This window comes from Martes martes (assembly GCF_963455335.1).
Source record: "Martes martes genome assembly, chromosome: 15".
Taxonomy (NCBI): domain Eukaryota; kingdom Metazoa; phylum Chordata; class Mammalia; order Carnivora; family Mustelidae; genus Martes; species Martes martes.
Window position 1 is genome coordinate 35,986,029 of NC_137903.1, and position 20,170 is coordinate 36,006,198.

Genomic DNA, 20,170 nt, shown 5'->3' on the forward strand with positions numbered 1-20,170 from the left:
GGCTCCCCACTGAGCAGGGACCCCAATGTGAGGCCCAATCCCAGGACCCTGAGATCATGACCTGAGCCAAAGGCAGAGACTTAACCCACTGAGCTATCCAGGTGCCCCATCCCTGTTTATACGTAAGGGAATTGAGGCATGGAGAGGTTATGCAACTTGTCTTACGGCATACAGCTATGAAGTAGCGAAGCTGGAGAGGGGATTGGAACTTTGGAATTCTCACACCACAGCCGTCTCTACGTAATCCCATTACCCTGCCTCCATGCCTTTAGTTCTAGAAGGTACAAATGGACTACTGACAAAAAGCTTTTAAAAATAGAGGGACCAGGGGCCCCTGGGTGGCTCAGTGGGTCATGATCCCGGGGTCCTGGGATCGAGCCCCGCATCGGGCTCCCTGCTCAGCAGGAAGCCTGCTTCCTCCTCTCTCTCTGCCTGCCTCTCTGCCTATTTGTGATCTCTCTCTGTCAAATAAATAAATAAAATCTTTTAAAAAAATGGACCAGTTTTTTACTTGATTTGAGGAAAAATAGGATAATAACCAGAACTGCTTACAAAAAGTTTCTCTGCCTCTTGATGTTACTGGAAATGGTCAGGTAGGTTTTTGTAAAAGGAATTCCCAAACTGACTGGAGATTAGATCAGATGACAGCAGGGTCCTTAGTGATTTTGCAGTTCTGATCTAGGGAAAATAATTATTTTTATTTTCATTTTATATACAAATAATCAATCTTTGTGACATTTCATGTACTAAAGCTCCCTTGTGAACTGCAGTTTTCCCACTAACTTTCCAGAACTTCTCACATACTGGTGTGGTAGGCTGTGTCCTGCCCCCTTTGAAGGTGCCATTGCTGTGCTCTCCTAATGAGGTAGAATCCCTCTTCTCGCTTGAATCTGTACTGGTCTCTGGACCAACACAGTGTTCTGTGAATTTTGGAGCCTGGTCCTTAGGAGACCTTGCCCCTCCTGCCTTTGTTCTTTTGAACCCCCAAAGCCGCTGTGCTGGGAAGTGTCAGGCCTTCTGGAGCAGCCGGATCTATGTGCAAGAGAAGCGCTGCTCCTGGCTGAGAATTAGCACCAAATGCTAGGCATGGGGGAGGTCATGCTGGCCCTTCCAGCCCCTACTGAGCTGTGTGGTGACTTGGTGACACGAGTGATGCCAGGTAAGAGCAGGAGAATGGCCTCTATAGCCATCCCACAGAATCAGGAAGAAAAGGGATCTTTGTTGTTTTAAGCCACTATGTGTTGGGGTGGTTTATGGTGCAGTGAGACATAACTGATACATGATATTTTGGTGCATGTTTGGAAGTAGTGTATGTATTTTAAAATATTCTGTAATTAGATGTTCTGTCCCATCCAGCGGACCTCCTCCAAGCCACCATCATCACTCTGTTAGTGAAGCCTTTCTGGGTTTGGAGAAGTATTTTTTGTTAGTATTACATAGTAAAGGAATAAGACTCTTTGTAAGACTCCTAAATAGGGTTTGGCAAAAACTGAGAGGACACAGTGTGTCTGGATTTGGGTTTCCTCGTGAGAGTCCTGCAATTTGTATTATGCAAAATAAGTTTGTTTCATCAAACAAAGGAGCAAGTCTCATAATTTTTCCAAATGTGCTAGAATATTATCCTACTCTTTCATTCTTTCCAAAGCCATTGTCATTTCAGTGTACATGTGCTCTTTTTACTTCTATTACTTTGTGACTTACAGAGTGCTCATTTGTTTCTAAATTTAGAATTATTTCAATTTTACTCAGCCCTTCTCTCTATGTGACTGCTGACTTTCCCTTCTTATATCTGAATACATTGGTTTAGTTTGTCTTCTTCAGTCAGTTTTTTAAGGAAAGTGTGAGTTAGATGGTTCATGTGTGTTTTGATTACATCCAGTTGATTTACAAATTTTCTTCCTAGGGAGTATCTAAATTTCACATGACTTTAAAATTTTCTTTTGCTTGTATGTAGCTTGTATAACTCTCTAGCTTTCCTGATGGATTGATTTCATCATAGACAGGGAAAAAAACGAATCAGGTGCCCTCGTAAGAATAGGGAGGTGGCTGAATCACAGACCTGTACCCCTGAAACAAATAATACATTGTATGTTAATTTAAAAAAATAGGGCTGAGGGAAGGCTCTGAAGTTAGACTTGGTGGGTATGAAGCTAAGCTCTGCTGCTTACCAGCTGTGTGATCTGGGGCAAGTTTCTTGACCTTTCTGGGCTTTGGTTTTCTTTTGTGTTAAATGAGGATACCAGAAGTACCAACCTTGAGAAGTTGTTATAAAGATTAAATGAGATAATACTTTAAAGTGCTTGCTTAGCATAGGTATCCTATAAATAGCACTTATAGTACAGCTGTTACTAGAGTATAAGAAAACTAAGTGGAGGAAAATTTTAGTTTAGGACATTGAGCAACTGGTAATTGGTAGAAGTGACAATTGTGATGCTGGTACCCAACGATTATTAGCTCAGTGCTGAGAGTGTGGTTTTGAAAGTCCTCTGGTACATGCGGGTATGTGGTTATAGCTCATTCAGCACTGGAAATATCAAGACCAAGGAGTAGAAAACATTTAAAATGGAAGTGTTGGAATCCATTTGTAGCATGCATCAAAAATAAAGATACATTTGAAGTGATATTGGAAATTGCCGGGGGAAAGCATCTTACAGAAGTTATGTTTATGCACATTTTTGGCTTTGGCATAGTGAGCTGTGCTTTTCTGCCAAGATTAAGGAACAGGATTTCTGCCTGTGAAAGAGTGGGAGCTGGGGAGTTGGGTTCTGGTTTTTGCGCCATCACTGGCTTCTCTCTGCGCTTGGGCAGATCACTGCCTTTCCCTGAGCAGGATTCTGATTCCTGAAAAAGAGCTAACCGTTAGCCCTCCTGGTGAGGAGTAGAGTAGATGATGTCTTTGAAAGCAGGTGGAGTGTTAAATTACAAAGTAAACGCAAATGTATGTTTCTTCAGTATAGAGAAAACTCTGTTAGCTGAGGAATTCTTGCCATTTTATACTAGGATTTTATTCTGTGGGCCTCTGCAGTTCTGTAGGCCCCAGAGAAATACTTTTTTGAAATACCCAGCCTCACGGGCTCTTACCCCAATATGCAGGTGAAATTCCTTGTTGCTCCGGTTTGACTTCTTTTCCTTTGATCCCAGAGAAACCTGCTATGGTTTCCTTCCAACACCTGATATTAAATGTACTTTCTCTCTTTGTCTTCATTTGCCTCAATTAGTCTACTCTCATCAATAATATTTGGCTTTGAGATACTGTGATCTTACAGCTTTGGAGTTGCTGTTGTATGTTCTTTGTTTTCTTCTTTTTCAATCCTGCTTCCTGGACTGGTTTCACGTCAGGTACGACTTAATTGTGCTTTATTTGTGTTGCTTGGTTCTAGAACTTTCTCTCTGCTTCCTCCTGAATCGTTGCTCTCCTTGCCTCCAGACGGTCACACTGTCAAAGGGCTTCTTCCTGAAGCTTCACTCAAATAGCTAAATGTACGGGCTTATACGCCTGAGTTTTCTTCAGCAAATCAAATGCAAACTTGCAGTTCTTTATGTTTAAGACCCTCTGCCACGTGGCTCCCGCTCTCCCTTCACCTCTGCTATCTACGTTTGTACTTCTTCACATTTGTACTTCACTGACCAGTATTCCCACGAAGGCAGCAGAGTTCCTGGGCCCCATCCCTTTCCCATCACATATCCTGGCCTCTCTCCTTAGCTCTCACATTGTCAGTGGCACAGCCTCAGTTACGTAGAGTAATCAGGTTGGCATTTACTCAAACTCAGGCTATGCTGCTCTGCTATCGGTTGGCTTTTCCTATAGAAGTAATTTACAAATGGTGATTAGTTTCTAGGCTGTCTCACAGGTAGATACCCACTAAGCTGATAATGCTATTGCAGGACAGGATCTGTAGGTGAACAACAGAAAAGAAGCATTACTTACACGTTTGAGTAAGGACCTCTTTGATTTCATCATGATAGCCTATCCCTAAAGAAGAGCATACTTGTTTAGAGAACAAGAAATGGAAACTTGAGAACTTTCTGAGCGTATTTAGGAAACTTTATGGGTTTGGATATTTAAAAGTGCTAGTTATATTCCCCAATGTCCAACTTGCCTTTTCTTTGATACTGTTGGGTTGTTAAATTCTTTTAACATATCTACTCTGATTTGCTTTTTAAGGGCACAGCTGAAATGAATACATTTCAGGTATAGGGAAGAAGGACCTGTTAATAAGGACATGAGAGTGAGTGTGTGGTGGTGGTGGAGGCTATTTGGTCTAGTCTCCACATTTTATTTTATTTATTTTTTAAATATTTTATTTATTTGACAGAGCACAAGTGGAGGCAACAGCAAGGGGAGAGAGAGAGAGAGATGCACACTCCCCTTTGAGCAGGGTGCCTGATGTGAGGCTTGCTCCCAGGACCCCGGGATCATTCCCAGGACCCCAGGATAATGACCTGAGCTAAAGGCAGATACTTAACCAACTGAACCAGTCAGGCACCCCAGTCTCCACATTTTAAATGGGAAGAGGCAGCCCCGCTGCTTTGTTGCTTGTAAGGATGTATCTTTGTGTAGGTGTCTACAAAAGGTACACAGTATAGCTAAGAGCGCCAGAAAGGGAAATGTTTTAACACTGAATTTTTTGGTTCCCCACAGTTCATTAATGCAAAGGAATTGTCCTAGAAGAGAATGTCCCTGGAAAGCTTCTAAACAGCAGGACTTCCCAGAACTTTCTTTCATCTCTAAGATTATGTTCACATTTCAATAGCATTTTTAGGGGTTCAGACTTTGCTAATCACATATTCTTAAGGAGGTGAGGAGGCCATCCAATGTAATACCAACGTCCTTTGAAAGGAGACACGTAAAACGCAGAGGCTAAAGGTAGCTTTCCACTAAAGGGAAGACCACCATATTCCCACAAAATTCTACGAAGAGATTCTAAGGTATTCTAGGAGATGCCAGGTATTTAAAATTAAGTTTGAGGGACGTCTGGGTGGCTCAGTTGGTTGAGCAGCTGTCTTCGGCTCAGGTCATGATCCCAGCGTCCTGGGATCGAGTCCCACATCGGGCTCCTTGCTCGGCAGGGAGCCTGCTTCTCCCTCTGCCTGCCGCTCTGTCTGCTTGTGCTCACTCTCGCTCCTCTCTCTCTCTCTCTCTCTGACAAATAAATAAATAAATAAATCTTTAAAAAAAAAAATTAAGTTTGAGTAGGAATGTTTAAAGCTAGAAATGGTTCTGAAAAACAGCAAGGGGACCTGAGAAGGCATTGATGAGGGTTTGAGAGTGTTTGGGATTGAAAGCATAAGTGCCTGCTTCTGGATCCCTGAGGTGGCAGGAGGCCAAACTGCCTGAGCAACTTTTAGGTCATTGCCAGTTGGTACTCTGGGTGGAGGACCGCTGACTTCTGACCTCCTGTTTTCTGAAAGCCAAAGTTTATCTTTTTCTGCTCTATCTCTATCTCTCTTAGCTTGAAGAAAGGAGTTTGTGCATGGTAGATTATGAGCCAGGCTATAGAGACAAGTGACTTTGTAAACTGGCATTAATAGGGCTGGCTGTGGCTGAGGGGAATCATGGAGGCTCAGTGGGCCCAGGACCTGGATTTGAGCGCTGGCTCAGTTATTTCTCACTTGTGGTCTTATTCTGCTTCACATTTTTCATCTGTAAAATGCCTGTCTCTCTTGCTTCACCTTGTTCATTAGGGTGATCATTCAATAAAATGAGATATGTGAATTCTGATTCTTGGCATTACTGTCTCATATGAGAAATGCTTGCTTGGGGCTTAAAATTTTGCTCCTTATTTGGCATCCATTGTGAGACATATTTGAGAGGCTTCACTAAAGCACTGAGAGCCATTTAACTAACTCTTTGTTACTTGGGAGCTGATCATTTAATTTGTAGAATTTTAGGACTTCCTATCTCCTGCTCTAATACTTAGAATATAGACATGGCTGCTGTTAAGAGAGAGACTGAGAATAGCAGAGGCTGAAACAATCTGGAAGTACATTTCTCTTTCATGTAATAGTCCAGACATAAATGGTCTGGGGCGGTTTTGGGGGTGGGGTGGTACATGGAGTCAGGAACTGAGGCTCCTCGGTCTTGTTTTCTCACATGGCTCTCACCTCTTGGCCCAAGGTGGCTGTTCCAGCTCTGGCCAGCAGGAAGGACATGACCACAGCCTTGCAGCCAGAACTAGTCAAATGCCCACACTTGGCTACACTATATAGTTGAGCTTAGCATCCATGCATTCAGATAAAAATTACATTACTGTGTAAGAAGGGAGGCTAAATATTGTGGGGTGGCAGCTAGCAGTGTCCGCCACAGCTGCTGGGGATCATGTGATTCACTTCCCTTTAAGAAGTTTACGTAAGATGGAAGATGGCAGCTTTCATTCACCCATTCATGTAAACAACTGTGGAATGACCTATGAAGGGGAGAACGAGGAGGTTAAGGCTGTTGGCTTAGAACAGGTTTGGAGAGGATCTATACTTTTCTTTTATTTAAGGTTTGAAGCCATTTATTGTTCATGGAGCACTAGTCCCCTCTCGCTACATTCTACACCCTGCGTTGGGTACTGGGGACGCAGAGATCAGAGTCCCTGTTCTCCAGTGGTCCATCCCACAGGGGGAGCCAGTCCTGTCTGGCATGGAGCACATGACTGTCTGGTGTGCATTCTGATGGGAGGCAGATTGGGGGCTGTGGGAGCTCCTAGGGAAGACCTGCTCACCCCAAGGAAGGCAGGACGTGTGTGTGTGTGTGTGTGTGTGTGTGTGCGCGCGCGCGCGCGCGCAGGATGCATAAGGCAGAAGGAAGTATAACTGGGGCTCTATCTCTATTAATTAATTAATTTTTTTTATTTTTTATTTTTTTTTATCTCTATTACTTTAAACAGTGACGAATCCCTTAGACAGCAAGTGAACTGATATGATGCCATTCCCTAGTGTCATGTCTGTGGCTTAATGTTTTTATTTCTGTTGCTCTTCCTAGAAACTCTCAGTGTGTCTGCCTGGACCCTTTGTCACAAGGAACAATGCTGCCCCGATGGGAACTGTCTTTTTACCTGTTGGCTTCACTAGGCTTCCACTTATATTCTTTCTATGAAGTTTACAAAGCTTCCAGAGGTAAGGTCCCAACTTTCCTAACCTTCTATCTAGAAAGGAAGGGGGAAGGAAGTACTCAGAGGTAGAAGACTCCGAAAGATTGTCTAGTGGACTTGGGATGACTTGGACCCTGCTTTGCTTTCCCCTCTCTGGGATGCTTGGAGTTTATGATCTGAGTCAACACGATTTTCCACCCCAATCCCAGATCTTGAACGGGATCCTGTAAGAGGAGGGAGGGTTTGATTCAATGGCTATTGAAGGCTGTGGAGGTGACCTGCAGTAACCTCTTCCATCTCCCTTCTATCATCATTGCTCTCAGACACGTGCAGGCAGCTCACGGTGTTGGAGGCCCAGACTTCTTTCGTCCTTTTGTTCTGCTGTGTTTAGTGCTTTGTATGCTTGTTGAAGAAGAATCATCATCAAATCCACATTCCAGCCCATAGGAAAGGGGATGGGAATCCTCCTGTCCTTTATGGAGAGCTCAGAACGTTACCCTTATCACTTCTGCTCACCCCCAGTTGGCCAGTGCCAGGTCTTATGGACACAGCTGGGAGGCTGGAAAACATCATCTTTAGCTTGGTGGCCACGCACCTCTCAGACTTCCCATGCTGTGGGAGAATGGGAGAAAGAAATGAGGAGGGACCATGCCGGTCTTTTCTGTAGTCAGGCTATGAGGCTATGAGAACTCTGGGCTTTTTCATAATATACAACCAGAGCCAGCTTAGTAGAGGAGACATCAGAAGCTTTGTGGAAAGAGACGAGTTTGCGGGCAAAGGGACAAAACCTTAGCGTGTTAGGAAGCACAGCATTGTCTGGCAACTACAAACCACTCAGTGGGACCAGGGTGTAGAGTGTGAGGGGACAGCGGTAGAAGTTGAGCTTAGATAAAAAAGCAGGGAAAGGCTGTGAAAGACATTGCATGTTATTGTGAGGAGTTTGGCAGGAGAGTATGCTGAAAAGTCACTTCAGATTGTAAAAGTGCTTTGGGAAGCACAGTTGAGAGTCCTCTGCTCTGATCACCTACTGCCTTATGTATCACTGGGCCTGATTTGGATATGCATCCCCAGGATGGACTTTTCTCCCAGCTGACAGATGTCCCACTCAAAGCCATGGGCTTGGTTGCAGAGACAGACCAGCTACGGTAGATGAGGACTGTTCTTTTGTCCCAGCTGGCCAAGCAGCTGCACTCTCCTGCTGCAGCCTCTGAGCTCCCATGGCCCATGTATGGAAGCTAATCCTGCTCTGTGTCAGGCACCATATTAGATGTTACGTGTACCTTGGCTCATTCAGCCTTTAGAACAGCCCTGTGAGATGGTCTATTACTTCGAAGATAGGCTTGGCAGCAGAAACACAACCTCCAGCATAACTGTTCAAAGGCTGGTATGATGTCCAGAGAGCATCAAAGAGCCTGGCTCCTTCTACCATATCCCTCTGCCTTCTTCATCATGTGGCTTCACCGCGTGATGTAAGGTCGCTGCTTTAGCTCCAGCTGTCATATTCCCTTTTCTCCCAGAAGGAAGGATGGAAGGGGAGGGGTGGGGCAGGGAAGGGAGAGGGTAGGGGAGGGGAGGAGAGGCCTTCTTCTTTCCTGAATATGACTTGAAAGTTGCTTATATCATGTCCATTGACATATCATTTGCTAAAACCCAGTCCTGTAGCCACATCAGCTGTGAGGGGAGCAAGTAAATGTAATTTTTGGTTGAAAGTCCAGTTATCCAGCTAAATTCAAGAGTTCTGTTATAGAGGAGGAAAGAATGGCAGTTAATCAGTAGTCTTTTCCACGAATGGATGTCAGTATTCCAGAGTTTTGCCATTCTAGTACATGTGTGGTAGTATCTCATTGTTTTAACTTGCATTTCCCTGATGAAGTGATGTGGAGCATCTTCATATGCTCATTGCCATATAGATCTAATCTTCCCTGGTGAGGTGTTTGTTCAGGTCTTTTGCCCATTTGTTAATTGGGTTGTTTATTTTCTTATTCTTGAGCTTTAGTAGTTCCTTGTATATTTTGGATAATAGGATTTTTGTAAATATTTTCTTCCAGTCTCTGGCTTGTCACATATTCTCTTGAGAGTGTCTTTTGCAGAAAAGATATTTTAAATTTTGGTTAAGTCCACTTTACCAGTTGTTTCTTTAATACATTGTGTCTTGGGTATCTGAAAGGTACCTCCTAGAGCCAAGGTCATCTAGATTTTCTCTTACATTATCTTCTAGGAGTTCAGTAGTATTCCATTTTATATTTAGATCTATAATATCCATTTTCAGTTAATTTTTGTGATAGATGTAAAGTCTGCATATAGATTCATTTTTTTTTGAATGTGGATGTCCAGGTCCAGCATTTGTTGAAAGACTATCTTTCCTGTGTTGTATTATCTTTGCTCCTTTGTCAAAGGTGAGTTTACTGTATTTATGTGGGTCTTTTTCTGGGTTTTCTAATCTGTTCCATTCATCTGTTTGTCTATTCTTTCTCCAGTGCCACAGTCTCTTGAATAGTGAGGCTTTATAATAAGTCTTGAAATTGGGTGATATTAGTCCTCTGACTTTGTTCTTGGCTGTTCTGGATGTTTTGCCTTTCCATATAAACTTTAGAATCATTTTGTCAATATCCACAAGGGAACTTGCTAGCATTCAATCTATAGAGGAAGTAGAGTAGAACTGACATCTTAACAATATTGAGCCTTCCTATCCATGAACATGGAATATCTCTCAAATTTTGTTTTTTGTTTTGTTTTAGTTTTCATCAGAGTTTTCTAGTTCTCCTAACACATGACTTGTATTAGATTTATTCCTAAGTATCTCACTTTTGGGGGTGCTAATGTAAATGGTATTGTATTCTTAATTGTAAATTTCACTTGTTCATTGCTGATCTGTAGGAAAGGAATTGACTTTTGCATATAAATCTTGTATTCTGCAACCTTGCTATAATCACTTATTGGTTCCAGGAGTGTTTTTGTAGATTCTTTGGATTTTCTACATAGGTATTTGTATTATCTGCATACAAAGACAATTGTTTTTCTTCCTTTCCATTTAGTATACCTTTTTTTTTTTTTTGAAGATTTTATTTATTTATTTGACCAGAGATAGAGCCAGAGAGCACAAGCTGGGGGGAATGGCAGAGGGAAAGAGAGCTTGATCCCAGGGCACTGGGATCATGACCTGAACCGAAGGCAAATACCTAACTGACTGAGCTGTCTAGGAACCCTCCATTCTATATACCTTCCATTTCATTTTCTTATTGCACTAGCTAGGACTACCATTATGATATTGAAAAGGAGGGGTGAGAGGGGACACTTTTGCCATTTTTCTGATCTTAGCAGGAAAGCTTTCCGACCATTAAGAATGATGTTCAGTGTAGGTTTCTTAATCCAATTGAGGAAGTTCCCTCTGTTTCTAGTTCGCTGAGAGTGTTTAATTGTAAATGAGTGTGGATTTTGTCAAATGCTTTTGTGCCTCTATTAATATGACCATGTGTTTTTGTGTGTGTGGAGGGTTTTTTTTTGTTTTTTGTTTTTTTTTTTTTTTCTTTGCTTGTTGATGTTATGGATTACACTAACTCATTTTTGTGAGTCTTTGTCCTTTGAACAAACCTCTCCTGGACTCAGCAGGGCAGGTCTCCTGCTCTGTGTGGTGTTAGCTGGGACTACAGTCATCTGGTGCCTCACTCATGTGGCTGGCCAAGACCTCAGTGGGGAGTTGTCACTTAGTGTGCAGAGGTTCTCTCTGCATGACTCTCCACATGGCTTATATTTCTCATAGCAGGATAGCTGGGTTCAAGAGGGGGTATTGCAAGTGCACAAAAGCAGAGGCTACAGATCTCTTGAAGCTCAGCCTGGGACGTTGTACAGTTCACTTCTGCCTCATTTATTGGTGAAAGCAAATCACAGCTCCAGTCCAGATTCAAGGGGAGTAGTCTAGCCTCTTTATGGCCGGAGCAGCATGCCTGTGTATGGAATTTATGGCTGTCATCCTAGGAGTCTTTCACAATGGGTGTTGTACTTTTTCACCCAGATGAGGATACAGAGACTAAAAGATAGAATTTAAGGTCCCACATCTAGTAAGTTCTAATGGAACTGGGTTTAAATTCAGAGGTGTCCAACTCGAGACCCAACATCTTATTCTATTCTGCCACTTGTATTTATTGATAATTACTAAAGCACCTCACTTTAAAAGGGGAGGCCCTTTTGTTTATTCTACAATAAAATTTTTAAAATTTTATCCAAGAATTGGAATGAAATGTTTTCTTTCTGTGTCACGCTGGCTGCTGGGATGGGGGTGGGAGGGGATCCTTCTGTGGATAGTAGGAAGCTTTTCTGCACCTCAGCTGATCCAGAGGCTGTCATGCTGTTGGACTTATTAGTGACCACTCCCTAGCCTGAAGCTTCTTTCATCCTCTGTTTTTCCTTTAAATGTCAGTGCTAAAGTGTTTCTCAGGTTGCTCCCAAGAAATGTCTTCTTTCTCTAATACTTTTGCCAGTTCAGCTCATGGAAGCCGGATCCCCCTGTCTTGCCAAAGTGTGTTTAATGGTGCAATGTTAAGTCTTTTTGGCTCCATGTCTTACTGTCTAATTCAGGAAAAAGTGCTACTTAGCCGCATGATAGAAGTAGGTCACTGGGAAAACTGTCTCTTCTGTAAACTTTTTTTGGGATGTTTGTATTTGGAGCAAATAGAGTGCCTAGAACATATTACAGGCTCAAAACCTACCCGTTCAGTGAAATGCCACTAGTCGGCATCTGCACGGCTTCTTTCTCTGGGCGCGGAGCAGGCATCTTGTTCACTGCACTCTGGGGAGGCAGGGCTGTTGGGCCATGTGGGACAGCAGTCTTACTTGAATGGCCTTCATCCAATGGAATCTTTTGCTAAATTCACAGCAGGGACTGAACAGAACACCCTTTCTTCCTTCCGACTCTACCAGGTGTAGAACATCTCTAAGTCATATGGAAATACTTGGCTTGGGGTGGTGGTGATCTGCTATGCTTGGGAACTGCTCCCCTCGAGCTCTGCATCGTGGTGGCTAATCCGGACCTGCTGGGTCAAGGTGATGCCCTTGTGGTTTGGTAGATGTAGAAACACTTTTATGTCCCTCTGCGTACCCTTAACCTGAGGAAAGATGAGATCTGCCGTGCTGTAACCTTGAAAGAGTTAATGCTCGCACCTAAAAAAAGCCCGTATATTGTGTTCATATCAGTTTGATGTAGTTTTTGAAATGAAAAGAGTCGGATTGTCATCAGTAAAAACCTGAGTGATTGGTGGTCACCTGGGAAAGCAGCTGGGAGGGGAAGTCTTAGACTACTGTTTCAATTATTTGTTGATTTATATTCAAGTTTATTTCATCTTTTTTTTTTTTTAAGAATTTTTATTTATTTATTTGACAGAGAGAGATCACAAGTAGGCAGAGAGGCAGGCAGAGAGAGAGGGGGAAGCAGGCTCCCTGCTGAGCAGAGAGCCGGATGCGGGGCTTGATCCCAAGATCCTGGGATCATGACCTGAGCTGAAGGCAGAGGCTTTAACCCACTGAGCCACCCAGGTGCCCCAAGTTTATTTCATCTTGTACCTATTTTGACATTTTGCAGCTTTCCAGGGATATATGCATTTATGTAGGTTTTCCATTTGATTGGTATATTGTGGTTCATAATACTCGTATTTAAAATTTTTTTGTTTCTGTAGTTTTGTTTTCCTCTCTTACTGTGTTTTTTGTTTTACATTGTCTCCGTCCCTCCCTTCCTCCTCTTTTTTTTGCTTTGATCAGTTGTGTCAGAGAGCTTAGTGATCTTTCCAGCTTGTGGCTTTGTTCGGTTTCTCAGTTGTTTCCTTTTGTTCTCCAATTTCTGCTCTTATTATTTCTTATCGTTTCTTTGGATTTGCTCTGTTCCTTTTCATTCCAGCTGTATGAGTTGAATGCGTAGCTCACTTACTTTGTAAGGAATCTATTTGTATTGTTGTGTCATACTGGAGAGCTTTTCTCAGAAGGATTTTCAGAAGAATGATTTCCAGAAGAGGAATTGCAAAGTAAAACTACATGAATATTTTTAAGGTTTTTGATAGACTTCCCCAGACTGTTCTCCAGGAAGGTTGTGTCAGTAGTACTTCTTGGGTGCCTAGGTGGCTCATTCAGTTAGGCATCTGCCTTTGGCTCAGGTCATGATCCTGGGGTTGGGAGCTCTCTTTTCTGAGAATATCAGTGGATTTCTCAATCAATTCGTACCTCATTACTGCACTGTTTTAATTAAAAATGCTTTATAGGGCAACTGGGTGGCTCAGTAGGTTAAGCAACTGCCTCAGCTCAGGTCATGATTCTGGAGTCCCAGGATCAAGTCCCACATCAGGCTCCCAGCTCAGCAGGGAGACTGCTTCTTCTTCTGACCACCCCCTCCATGCACGCGCGCGCGCGCGCTCTCTCTCTCTCTCTCTCAAATAAATAAATAAATAAATCATAAATAAATAAATAAATAAATAGATTTAAAAATGCTTTATAAAATACTTCAGTATTTGGTGGAATAACTTACCACTCATCGTTCATTTCCTCACTTAGCTATTCTTTTTTTATTAATTAGTTTATTTTTATTAACATATAATGTATTCACTTAGCTATTCTTACTGGCTTATTCTATATAACCTCAAACAGTCTGGTATATATATAAGCATTTAGCAATGATAGGAACACCTGGGTGGCTCAGTCAGCTAAGCGGCTGACTCTTGGTCTTGGCTCAGGTCTTGATCTCCCAGTCGTGGGACAGAGCCCCATCTTGGCCTCTGTGCTGCTCGGAGTCTGCTTCAGATTCTCTTCCCTCTGCCTCTTCCTCCATTCACATGCATGCACGTATGTGTGTACGCACTCCCTCTCTAATAAATAAAATCTTTTTAAAAAAGAAGTTAGCAATGACCAAGATTGCATCATAATTCAATATGGAAGAAAATAGTTAATCATATTTAGTTATCTATTTGGGAAAAAATAATTTAACTTTTCACTTCAATCATATACCAAATACATGTGAGATGGGCCAAAGAAGAAAGGCTCAACTTGCTGAAACACAAGAAGAGGAACACTCTACAAAAGAAGTATTATTTTTAAAAAGATTTTATTTATTTATTTACTTGACAGAGAAAGCAAGAGAGCACAAGCAGCGGGGAACAGTAGAGAGAGAGAATCCGTCTCCTCGCCGAGCTGGGAGCCTGATGCTTTATAGGGCAACTGGGTGGCTCAGTTGATTAAGCAACTGCCTCAGCTCAGGTCATGATTCTGGAGTCTCAGGATCAAGCTCCATATCGGGCTCCATGCTCAGTGGGGAGTCTGCTTCTTCCTCTGACCACCCCCTCTGTGCTCGCTCTCTCTCTCTCAAATAAATAAATAAATAAATAATAAATTGCTTTATAAAATACTTGAGTATTTGGTGGAATAAGTTACCACTCATCGTTCTTCATTTCCTCACTTAGCTATTCTTTTTTTTATTAATTAATTTATTTTTTATTAACATATAATGTATCCACTTAGCTATTCTTACTGGTTTATTCTTCTATATACATATATGAAATTGTTTTGAAAAAATCTCATTGCGTTTTTATTAGAATTCTAGGAACCCTAGAAATTTGTAAATAATTAGTATTCTTATTATATTTTTCCATACACAGATAATGGTATTTTTTCCTTATTCATTCAGAGTCTTCTGTTATTTCCCTTAGTAAAGGTTGCTGGTCTTCTTCATAACAAGTCCTGCTAAAATTCCTATTCAGATCATTTGAGTCTTTTTTTTTTTTTCCTTTTATGATTGGGAAATTTTCCAGTTATATTTCCTATAATTTGTAGCTGATTATTTCTGATCTAATGGTATTTATTTTGGTTTATGTATGTTAAATTCCAACAATTTATTGAATTCTCTTAATGTTCCATTTATTTATTTTAGATTTTCCTAATTTTTGTGTTTAGATAATATCTGCAGATCATGCTAATGGTTTTGCTTCATCTATTATTGCTTAGCTGGGACTTGTAGAACAATATAGTAGTCAGGAAAGAATGCTATTTTTATTTTAATTCTAATTTTAATGGAATTACCCATATTGTTTTTACCATTACTGAAAATTTGAATTAACTTTTCTTTTTTCTTTTTTTTTTAATTATTCTAAGGAATCTGGCTAGCTCCCTTTAACTAAATTTTTAAAATCAGCAGTGAATGTTGAATTCATTTTTAAAGCACCTATTCAGATGATTGCAAAATTTTTCCCTTTCAAGTTGTTGACATATTTTAAAGTTATACATTTTCCAATACGGCTTATGTGGATTCCTACAACAAATCTATGACTATGGTATTTTTAAATAAACTGCTTGTTTCCAAGATTTTTTAAAATTACTAATTTCTAAGTGAGAGTCATTGGCCTGTAGTTTTATTTTTCGTTTCATCAGATTTTAATATCAGCATTAACTTTATAAAATGAATGGGGAAGTTTATTTTTTGTGTGTGCTATGGAACTGTGTAAATAGTGCACGAGACGTGAGCTTCAAAGTTTGATACTCATTTATAAGTTTGTCTAGTCTAGGCGTGGAGTCTTTGGAAATAGATTCACTGAAAACTTCAGTGCCTTTCAGTTATTTCAGGTTATATTTAGGTTTTCTTTTCTTTTTTTTTTTCCAAATAATTTTATTTTTATTTTTATTTATTTGACAGAGATCACAAGTAGGCAGAGAAGCAGGCAGAGAGAGAGGGGGAAGCAGGCTCCCTGCTGAGCAGAGAGCCAGATGTGGGGCTCTATTCCAGGACCCTGAGATCATGACCTGAGCGGAAGGCAGAGGCTTTAACCCACTGAGCCACCCAGGCACCCCATATTTAGGTTTTCTTAAGTCAGTTTGAGTTATATATATAAATTTTTTTTTCAGATTTTATTTTTATGTAATTTCTACCCCCAATGTGGGGGCTCAAACTCACAACCCTGAGATCAAGAGTTGCCTGAGGCAGCCAGGTGCCCCTACATTTTTCCTTTGCATTGAAATTTTCAAATGTATGAACATCCAGTTTTAGATCATGTAATGTTTTGAATCACTCATGTCTCATTTTTTCTGTTTTAGGGAATTTACTAAAGGTTTTGTCTACTTAGTGGATTTCTTCTCTTTTTCAAAAAAAAACCCCAACAATCTCTTGGGTTTATTTATAAGTTCTACTTTTTTTTTTTTTTTTTGGTAACAATTACTCTCCATTGAACAGTAGGCCACGCTAGAGACTTTTGGCTTTTCCAGAGCCCAGGTTCAAGTTTTATGCCCTGGCTCTCTTCATGAAAACTTGCATATTGGGGACATTTTTATAAACAGAGTGTTATTTTTCCACAAATTTGCATTTCCATTTCACAGACCCTTTATTTTCATTCTTAAATCTTGAGTGAGCAGAATTAAATGTTTCTCTAAATAAACTGTGTAGCACCAAGAATCCCCGATATTTAAGCAACTACGAACAAATGATTTATTTGAATTGCCACGTCCAATTTCTGTGTTTATATAGTAGGTGTTCTGAAAGTGGAATACAATTGTAGTTGAACATTTTCACCTTCTACCTTCTGTTTGTTCCTAAACGCCCCTGTTGTTGTCACTTACCATTAGTCTCTGTTTATAAGGAAAGGAGACAACAGTGCGTTTAGATTCTTCTTTTTGTTCATAACACACTAACCTCTCATGAGGGGCGGGCTTTGTAAACAAGAGGTTAACTTTTCCCACTTGATTTTGTGACTAGAGAATTTGGTTGCAAGACAGCTGGCAACTCTGGAGGGCCCAGTTCAGGGTGGGTGGCATTGGGTTGGGGGGAATGGAGGCTACCCCTGGTCCTGTCTTTGAACAGGTGGCCTTCCCCTTGGAACCATGGGAGGGGCCACCAGGGGCCCTTCAGTTAACAGGTCTTTTGTGAAAGGACCCAAGGGCATAGCTCCCTCGGGAGCCAAGGACTGGGCAGTCTGGCTTGATGGCCAGCGTGGAAAGTGTGTGTCATACTCAGGCTCCGAGGGATCTGTTAGGCAGGGCTTCATGTTATGGCTCACCCCATTCTCTCGTCACCTGTGGCCAGGGTCATAGGAAACGTTAGAGCTCCGGCTTTCCTACTGGGAGTCCAAGCTTGCTGGCCCACTCCTTCCTCTCAGGCTTACATGGGCCTTCTCCTCCTATGTGGACATTGGCCCTCAAGGCGGGAGAGTGTTGGTTGACTTTTTTTTTTTTTTTTTTAAAGATTTTACTTATTTGAGAGAGCGAGCGAGCAAGCGAGAGAGAGCGGGCAAGCACGTGAGACAGTGGGGTAGAGAGAGAAGCAGGCTTCCCGCTGATGGAGGGCTTGATCCCAGGACCCTACAATCATGACCTGAGCAGAAGGCGGACGCATCACCAACTGAGCCACCCAGGCTCCCCACCCTTAGTCGACTTTCTTCGCACCAGTAGTAAACTTGTCACAGTGAACAGTGACCTGGGACAGGGCCTGAGCTAAGGGCGTGTGAAAGCAACCCTCAGTACTAGACTCCACAGCTCCTTACTCCTCCAGCTAGTGCTCCTTGCCATTCTGTCAAACACAAAAGAATATGCCCAGAGCTTATGGTTTCCTCTTTGCTGGAGTGTTTCCATCTCAGTCTGGAGCCCTAAGGACTCCCATGCAGATCGTGTACCTGGTGGCTCGCAGTGATAGACCCCAGAATTCCCACTGATGAGTAACAGATGAGCAGCCTTATTAGGGAGATCTGAAGGCCTTTTATGTTGTATGTCGCTTTGTATCCTATTTACATATATGATTTGCTTTTGCTTGGGCTATTTCTACATCAACTTTTCATTCCCTTATGGGAATTGGGGGGCGGGGAGCCACTTCTCAAGAGTTATCATGGGAAAACCAGCACCTTCTCATCCTTCTATATGACCTTTTATATGAATTTGTGAGAGCTGGTTATCGTTAAATTCTCTTATCTGGAGAAGCCCATCTTTTCTGCTCCCTTTCTCTACTCATTTACTGCCACAGTCTGCTGTACCCGGCGGCTTCCTAGAGAAATAAAGAATCAGTAGGAGCTGATTGGAATTTTTCAAATGCATAGAAACAGCAGGACATGTTAAGCCATGATTGGGTGTGCTAGTCCTTGGCAGTGGCTTGTGTCAGACAAGGGTGTGTGTGTGTTTCCTCCCCTTCCCGATTATTGCCCTCTAATTACCCCCACCCCACCCCAGAAATGGTTTCCTATCAAAATGTTGAGGGTGAAAGGGGTAGGTTAGTTAGCACTTTCAAGTAAATGGTTTACCACCACAGCTCATTGGCATCCATTAAAATGCAAATCCTCTCACTCAGTAGGTAGAATGGGGCTTTGATATATCCTCTTGTTGGATGGTGGCTGGAGTGGGGAGAATCAACAGCTGATTTAGTAATGAGGGCTCATCAACAGAAATTGCTTCATTTCTATGCTCTGAGGCAGTTTTGTGGAGCGCTGAATTTTGGGAAATAAAACCAGGGCACCTCGAAGAAAAAGATCGCTTTGCCCAACAGTCAGGCCTGTGTGGTGTGGAGAAAATTGCTCAGGCAAAGAAGGCTTCTCTCCATTTGCAGGGTCCTTTTGCTTGAGTGTGTGTGAGCTACGATGAAAACTCTTGCTCTGAGTGAGAATATGGGCTCTCTAATGAAAGGCCGCAGCAGAGAAATTCTGTGGGCCGAATCTCTTTGGGGAAAGATTTCCCACTACATGTTCTCAGCTGCCGTTCTCCTATAGCAACCCAATTCTGTAGCCACGCATTTTCAGCTAACTTAAGACCGTTTCAGGACTGTGAATTCCAAAGAGGAATGGATGTTGTATAGCATTTGGTGTCAAGAAATCAGACCGGGGGAGTTGTAAAAATTCTCCAAACCTGAGAGAAGATTTTTGGTTTGGGCCATGCTGTCTAATACTGTAGTCATTAGCTGTCCCAGCACTTAAAATGTAGCCTCTTCAAATTGAGATGGGCTATAAGGATAGCATGTATATTGGATTTTGAAGAATTAGTAAGAAAAAGGGATGTAAAATGACTCATACGTAATTGTTTAATACTGATTCTGTGTGGAAATTAAAGATACTAAAATTAATTTCATCTATTTTTACTTTTTAAAATTGTGCCTTTATTTCGGTTGCTGGCACCAGACAGGGTGTCATTATTCTCCTGTGTAGGATTCCTTTTTCCCACTAGAGGGAGCTGCGTTCCAGTTTCAGGAAGTCTGGTGCTTTCGCATGTAAATTTCACTGCTTCGGAACGTACTCTAAAAAAGAAGCCAAAAACAAAAACAAAACCACCCAAACACGTTTCTGCCTCGTTTCAGTTCTGCACAATTCTGATGTTCCTGGAGGTTGCTTTTTGTGAAGCCGAAACAGAAGAGGCAAGAGACAGGGAGGTTTTCTCACCTTCTTTGGGTTAATGAATTTTAGAAGGTTCCTGTTAACTTCTTTGTTGGATTGCAGTAGTTTGCCCCTTGTTTGTGGGCTCTTCCTGGGACTTGAGTCTGCGCACAGTTGAGCACGCAATGTGACCTGCGTGCCGCTGTAACAGAAAGAACCAGAGCCCGGCTGTAATCCCACACCTCCACAGCGCCCCCTGTACCCCGTGGGATGCAGTGGGACTCTGTCCTGCAGCTGGGCCATGTGGCGCTCTGGGCTGGTGCTCACCACCCCACCCCTTCCTGTTGTTCCCAGGGCAGTGTTGCCCGTGGTTGGATGCTGGGGCTCCTCTAGCGTGTGACTCTGTCCCTGGATCCCACTGTGAAACCAGCATCCTTTAATGACTACACACTCTCCTGGTTTTCCTGCCATCTTTCTGGGTAGTTTCTTTTTGGTTCTTCTGTGGTTTTTGTAGGTTTGTTGGTCTGATAAGGATTGGTTTTCCCTTGTTTGTGCACTCTGTGCCTTTTAGGGTGAGCTCAGACATTCTGGTGGCTGCATCGCTACCCTTATGCTGAAGACGCCCCAGGCTTCATCTCCAGTTCAGTGTACTCTTTTGAGCTCCATCCATTCCCCTTGGGCTGGTTAGGGGACATCACACAGGCACTTCAGCACTCCTCCTTCCTTACATGGCGTACATCAGCACTATTGCAATTTATCATTATTGGTTTGTCTTTCTTCCCTGGG

The 20,170-nt window shown here is 42.2% G+C and overlaps 1 protein-coding gene across 2 annotated transcripts in view; it reads left to right on the top strand.

Annotated features, from left to right (window-relative positions):
* HHAT (hedgehog acyltransferase) overlaps window positions 1-20,170 on the top strand; it is a 329,885-nt gene that overhangs the window by 20,932 nt on the left and 288,783 nt on the right. For both annotated transcript variants that reach the window (XM_080824654.1, XM_080824653.1), the window contains exon 2: window positions 6,971-7,104. In XM_080824654.1, coding sequence (XP_080680780.1) covers window positions 7,014-7,104 — 91 coding nt within the window. In that variant the 5' untranslated portion in view covers window positions 6,971-7,013. The remainder of the gene's footprint in view (window positions 1-6,970; window positions 7,105-20,170) is intronic.